The 7234-nt window shown below is 34.4% G+C and overlaps 1 protein-coding gene across 1 annotated transcript in view; it reads left to right on the top strand.

Annotated features, from left to right (window-relative positions):
• Nucleotides 1–322: 322 nt before the first annotated feature.
• LOC126717456 (uncharacterized) overlaps nucleotides 323–7234 on the top strand; it is a 28363-nt gene continuing 21451 nt past the window's right edge. Inside the window, exons 1-5 of the mRNA XM_050419202.1 lie at nucleotides 323–503; nucleotides 781–843; nucleotides 1179–1349; nucleotides 3660–3791; nucleotides 4268–4407. Coding sequence (XP_050275159.1) covers nucleotides 473–503; nucleotides 781–843; nucleotides 1179–1349; nucleotides 3660–3791; nucleotides 4268–4407 — 537 coding nt within the window. The 5' untranslated portion in view covers nucleotides 323–472. The remainder of the gene's footprint in view (nucleotides 504–780; nucleotides 844–1178; nucleotides 1350–3659; nucleotides 3792–4267; nucleotides 4408–7234) is intronic.

The raw sequence follows: 7234 nt of genomic DNA, 5'->3' as shown, positions 1-7234 counted from the left end.
ATTTAATGTTATCAGACTTATTGAATTGCTAATAATATTTCGATTATATTCAAAAAGAAAAAAAAAATCATTTGTGTGCTTTCAATTTTATAAATACTCCTCTGGCTTCAAAAAAAATATATATATATAAATACTTCATTGTCAGTATCTTTAAGACCTATTTCCCCATTTTGTGTGTATTAAAAATACTTACTATTCTTTAAAAAAAAATTATAAATAATCAAACCCATAAAAAAAATTTATGTACTAAAAAAAAAAGAAAAAAAAGTATTATTTTAATCACGAATGTTTTGGTACTTCCTAGTACCCTTTAGATGCTGTCTCTCTCTCAAACTCAAAGAGCTCTCTCACTTGAAAAGTCTCTCTGAAACTAAAACAAAATTTATAAGAACCCCAAAAGAGAAGAGAGGAGCTTTCTTTCTTTAGGGTTTTAGAAACTACTACTTTCGTTCTTCACCTTATCACATCATTCATGGCTTCCGATGCTTCTGATGCTCTTGCAGGTCTTCTCTCTTTCTCTCTCTCTCATAATTACAGACACATTGACACAGACCCACATGCACAAAACCACATAAGCACAAGAAAAACTTGAAAAAGTTTGTAAATTTGATTCTTTTTTTTTTTATTTATGCTCTGTGCTTGGTAACACTTAATATGCGTACTTGAATGCTTTTCTTTCTGTGCGTGTGTGTGTTTATATATATTCATATGGAAGCAGAAAGTTCAATAGTTAATAATTCTTATCTCTCATTCTCTCTGAATCCCTGTTGCTATATGCAGTGAGGCAGAAAGTTCAACAATTTCTCAATGCTGCTCGTATTGGCAATCTTGATCTCTTAAAGAGTAAGCTCATATTTTTGCATCTTTTTTTTGGATAATTTGATAGTTACAACAATGGGGTAGTGGGGATTTGAACTCTGGTTCTTTTCACTTAGGAGAGCAGACTATGCCACTAAGCTACAAGGTTCTTGGCTATTTGAGTGCATATCATTGAATATGCTAATTTTGGTTTTTAATTTGGGTATTTGTGTGTGCATCAGTAGTATATGTGCAAATTTTGATTTTGATTTTTTTTTTTTTGGTTTAGGGTGGGCAGTGTTTGAATTTTGAATATTTATTTTGGTTTTACTTATATATAAAAAAATAATATTTATTTGGGTTTAATTTTATTGCAATAGATTTGGCGGGGCAACTCGATGAGGGAAAGGGTTTGGCGAGAACTGTAGCGGATATTAAGGATGCAAACAAACGAGGGGCGCTTCACTTTGCTGCAAGGGAGGGGCAGACCGAGGTTTGCAAGTACTTGTTGGAGGAGTTGAAGCTCGATGTTGATTCGAAGGATGAAGAAGGTATGCGCCTAATCTTATGCATTGTCTGTATTCGTTATTTTCTTCATGTCCTCTTCGACATTGGTTTGGAGCATGTTGATTGATTCTTTTAGATTTGAAAATAGGCACCATTTTGAATTATCATTGAGGGAAAAAAAATTCAGGAATCTGGAATTTACATTATGTAGATGCAATTCCAGTGATCTATCAAATAACAAATCGAACAAATAGAAAAACATCTCACAACTGATAACCATTCTAACAAGTTTTTTAAGAAAGAAGAGCTTAAGATCCAGCAGATTCCTCTCAACATCCTCAAAACTTTGGAATTGCACACTCTCCAAATTATTTTTTGTGTCTCTCTATCAAAGATGATAGTGTTGTATAGATTTCTATGGCTGTCGAATATGACTTCAAAAACTGAAAATTGTTTGGTCAGTTTTAAGCTCTTGGTTGTTTTATTATTATTATTATTATAATATGGATTCTTTCATCCCCAGTCTCTTGTCCAGTGAATGTTATAGTACTTTTGCTTGTTTGAACGGACGCCCTTCCTTGTGGTTGGACTACTAAATAAAATAAAATAAAATGTCAGTAACAATGTGATAGATTAGTTGTACACTTTTATAGTTTATTGCAACAGATAATTAGCTAAATAAATAATTTTGCTAGAATACTTTTGGCTAAAATCAATGTCTAGTCAGAGCAACTTTGGATTATTTTAGTTATGATGTCTGAAAAAGCAATGGGGGATGTCATTCCTACTACAACTTACCAAGTAAGCTTCTTGTCCTTTAAAAAAATGACCAAAATATTTTAATGAAATCGTTTAGAGTTTAGCCCCCTTTTTGCGCAAAATTATTTACATGTGAAAAAAAAAAGACCAAAATATGTTTACTTAAAACTTTATAAGATACTTGATGTAATAAGATCACATTCTATAATTTTCATATTATCCAATCTTTGTGAGGCCTGCTCTAGATTGGAAATTGGAGATGTTCACCAATTTCTTTGAGGTGTTGTATTCAGAACAAATTAAGAGGACCTGTTGTATCAGACCTCATTGGAAGGCAATAGGGGGTTGTGTCTTTGAGCATAGCTTTCTTTGTGGACTGCTTCATCAGGGACAATACTCCCTATAAAAAAAATCTTATTAAACCTACATCATCAAAGAAAATCTTATTAAACCCCCAAATTTATAGTGGATCAATGTTGTATTTGTAAACAACATGGGGAATAAGTTGATAATTTGCTATTGTATTGTCCAATAGCGAGGGATTTATGGTCATTTGAGTTTGCAGCTTTTGGGGTGAAATGGGTGATGTCAAATATGGTACGTTGAGTGCTTCAATGTTGGCAACATAGAAAAAATTCTTTTAGGAATAGGGTATTGAATATGGTTCTGTCATGTTTGATGTGGCAAAATTAGAGGGATTGGGAAACGACAGGAGGACTTTTGAGGGGCAAGAGTTGTCTGTAGAGAGATTGAATTCTCATTTTGTTGGGTCTTGTTTCTGTTGTGCATCTTTGGATGACTTTTGAGGGGCAAGAGTTGTCTATAGAGAGATTGAAATCTCATTTTGTTGGGTCTCATTTCTGTTGTGTATCTTGGGATGAGGGTATACCATCAAATATGTGGGATTTCATAGATTCATTGTACTTTTGATTTAGTACGGGAACTTTTGTGTGTGTATATATATATATATATATATTCTTATTTTAATGCAATTCGGTATTACTCATCAACAATTAAAAAAAAAAAAAAAACAACATGAAGGGCAGTTATATTAAAAGAAAAAAAAAAAAAATTTGCCAAATTGCATCACAAGGGCATAGAATTACCATGTAACTTGTTAAAGACCATATAACGGATTAGAAGTTCTTTTTGCTCCTTGCAATAAGAATTCATCATCTTGCACTGTATATTTCATTCCTTCAAGTTGTAACAAGTCATGCTTCTGATCTTAGAAGTACACTTTGATAGTAAGACATCACAGAAGGGTTGTGTTATCAGGATGAAGGAAAATCAGGAGGGCACTTGTAGGTTCACAATTAATGTAAAGCTTATTGTCAAACCTTGTGATTTACTCTTATAATTATATGTTATTCAGATGCTACTGTAATCTTGGATTTGGTAGTTAATTCATGAGTCATATATTTTTATCATTGGTAAACAAATTTGTGATAATATCTATGGTTGACCAATATGTGTCTTTGATTTAATAGTTAGAAATGTAAACTTGAGATGACATTCTTCTCCTTGGATAGACTTGTTATGGTTATTATAATGATGTTTTGGCTAATCCATTGATTTTTGTAATTTATCTACAGGTGAGACTCCTCTTATTCATGCTGCTCGGCAAGGACATACTGATACTGCCAAATACCTTCTTGAGGGTGGTGCCAATCCCGCTATACCTAGTGACTTAGGGGCCACAGCCCTGCACCATTCTGCTGGAATAGGTGCGCTGTCTAATTTTCATTCATTGTCTTCCTTTTTGGGTTTTTGTGTGTGCGTGTGCCTGTACGTGCATATTTGGAACGTTTATTGCTAACTTTTCTGCTTTGCATGACCTCTCCTTATGAGTAAAAAGTCACCTCTCCATCACTTTTAATCTCTTTTTAGCATGATGGAGTTATTTGTTTCTGTGGTCCTAATCATGGAGATTTTATGATAATTTGAAAACTTATGTTCATTTCTGTGCTTTATCAACCTGAACAGAATTTTAATCTCAGAAACTAGCCTTCTAAAACTAACCATTCCAAAGCTCTATAATTAAAAGATCTTCCATATCTCTATGACCTTATATTTAAATGTTCTGTTGTGGGATTCACATGTTTGCATGATATGGCTAGATGCAAAGAATTTAATATTTCTCAATTTCACTGTTTTTTTCATTTCAAATCTCAATGTGGTTATACTTTGTTAATTCTTACAGGAGAAATTAAGTTGCTGAAGATTTTACTTTCCAAAGTTGTTGATGTTGATTCACAAAGTGATGCTGGCACTCCATTAATTTGGGCTGCTGGTCATGGACAACCAGATGCCGTGAAAGTTCTATTGGAACACCATGCTAATGTAAGCTTGCATTTTGTAGTTCATATAATTATATCTTCGTCCTCTATTTTATCATAGGATGTCCAAAAATATGATCTTCATTGAAAAGCCAACAGACGCATTATAAATAAATTTCCTAACTTACCTTTACTTTATTTTAAAAGTCAAGAGTCCCAAAATATGTTATTCTTGGCTTATGAGGCCTCTCTGGATGTTTTTTGGTTTTTTAATTCCTGTGGGGCTGCACTATTATGGATTGGTGTTGCATGTGTAAATGTAATGGGGAGAGTGTGGATCATTTGTTTCTACATTGTGGTGAGGTTTTTCGGTTATAGAGTTTTTCCCTTAGATCTTTTGGTGTTTCTTGGGTTCTACCTAAAAGGGTTATTGACTCGTTGGCCAGTTGGAGGAATTGGTTGGGGAAGCATTCTTCAAATGTTTGGAATTTGGTACCACATTGTGTGATGTGGATTATTTGGAGGGAGAAAAATAATCCCATATTTGAAGATTTGGTGCTTTCTGGGGATAAGCTCTTAGAATTGTTTGTGACCACTTTGTTTGATTGGTCTTGTGCGTGGGATTTTACTTCTTCGAAATCCATTCCACTGTTTTTAGATTCACTTTTTTCTTGTACATAAGTTGTTTTGTTTTCCTTTGTTGCTTGTATATATTTCCTTCATTTACTTCATCTCTTTGATGAAGTAGCTTCTTTTTAATACAAATTTTTCTTACCTATCAAAAAAAAAAAAAAAAAAAAAAAAAAAAAAATCCTTTGGGGCCCTTCTTAGTCTTTCAAGCCCTTGTCCTTGCGTGACTGGTTTTAGAGGCTAGTAGAACATTTCCTGAGTTTGGTGTTGCCTACTTCTAGGCCAGCAGGACCTCACTTTTCTCCTTGGTTCCTCTGGTAGGATTATGCACCTTATGTGGGCAAGTTTAGTATTGTCTATTTAGGAGGGACTCCCTGATGTGTCAAGTGGACTTAGGCTTGGTGTTTGGGTTTCGGTGTCCATCTATCTGTGGACTTCCTGCCCAGTGTTAGTTTTTTGATCTTCTGTTGATATTTGTTATTGGATACTTCTTTGTTAGGAATGCTAAAGATGGGTTATTACATGTCTTGGTATTTTGATACTATTTTTATATTGAGTTTGTACTACATCACACTTCATCCCTATTCTTTTTTTTTTATAAGAATCATTTCATTAATTGGAGACTACTTCATGTACAAATGACACAAATTAGACTAAAGAATTACAAAAAAGAAAAAAGAAATGTTCAAAAGGATAGACTCTAAAAACAATGGAGTGGAGTCTCTACGTGTAAAACCCCCTGCAGGAAACTGATCAAATAAAGACTATGAAGGTGGCTATAAGCCGATCCCCTGTACTCTCCACATCTTCAAACGTACACCTATTACGTTCCCGCCATGTACTCCACATGAAACGTAAGGGAACCAAGTTCCAGATGTTTAAAGAATGTTTACCCATCTAATTTCTCCATCCATACATAGGATCAATCACTCTCCTGTAGGACCCAATGAATCCCAAAAGCCCTGTAAACAAAACTTCACAAATGATTGGCTTCCTTGCAATGAATCAAAATGTGGTCCATTGTCTCCCCATTACACCGACACATATAGCACCAGTCCTAATATTTTCATGAGAATCTTCCCCCCAAACCGCTATCTACAAAAAAAGGAAACCCTCTATTATGGGGCCTTCATGCCCCAAATGCCTTTTCAAGGGAAAATGACATAAGTGAACCCCCTCAAAGCATTATAGAAAGAATGGATATCAAACTCCCCATTCTTCAACTTCCGCAGCTCTGCCTTACCCGGTCTCCATCCTCTCTAAGCAGAACATGTTATTATAGAAGTGGAGAAAAGAAACTACCAAGTCCAACTCTCAATCATTAAAATCCTGATAGAATCTAATTCCAATTCCGTCTCTCCCCTTTAGATCGTCTCACCAACATAGACTCCACTGAAGTATCTTTGTCAGTGGAATTGTCATACAAGTTGGCTCTCAATTTTGCAATGGTGTGTGTAGGGCCTCATAGAAATTGTTGCACAATATATTATTTAATAGGTTTGGGATCCATCATGCAAGGATCCCATTAGTTCTTAAGAGTCATCTTTGTTAGCTAATTAGAGCCACAATACTCATTATTGACAGTAAAGGATGTAAGTTTTTCAACTTTAAGTCTCCACATTTGTAAAAAAGGAAGTTGCATTTAGCATGCAAAACGATTTGGAATTCATTATAAATTTATAATAGACATTTTTTGACTTGCACCAAATATATATCTTGTCATCATCCATCTACATCTCATTATCTCAATGATAGAAGGATACAATGCTGGGGGGGCTGTCAGTTTGAAAGATCAATTTTTTGGAATCTGATGCGGTCTATTCTTCTTGGTTGCTGGACATTTCTGAAGTTTGCAAAAGCACCGCATAGGAGGTTAATGACTGTGAAGGACATAAATTTTTTTTTTTGATAAGTAATAAAGATTCATTGATATCAAAAAGAGAGAGAGACCCAAGTACACAGGGAGTATACAAGGGTGAACAAATAAAAAACTTACATTACAAAAATCAAGTAAATCCAAAATAGAAGTGAAGGACATAAAATTTTCAACTTCAAGTCTTCACATTTGTAAAAAGGAAGTTGCATTTAGCATGCAAAATGATTCAGGCTTCAAAAATTCATTATAAATTGATAATTGAAGTTTTTCAACTTACACTCGATAACATGTCATCATCCAATGACATCTCATCATCTCAGTGATAGAAGGATACAATTTTGCTGGTCGGGCTGTCAGATTGAAGGGTCAATTCTTTGGATCTGAT

Source organism: Quercus robur, chromosome 3 (genome assembly GCF_932294415.1).
Source record: "Quercus robur chromosome 3, dhQueRobu3.1, whole genome shotgun sequence".
NCBI classification, from domain to species: Eukaryota; Viridiplantae; Streptophyta; class Magnoliopsida; order Fagales; family Fagaceae; genus Quercus; species Quercus robur.
Note: the sequence above shows the minus strand (reverse complement) of the source record. Positions and strands in the feature narration are given on the sequence as shown.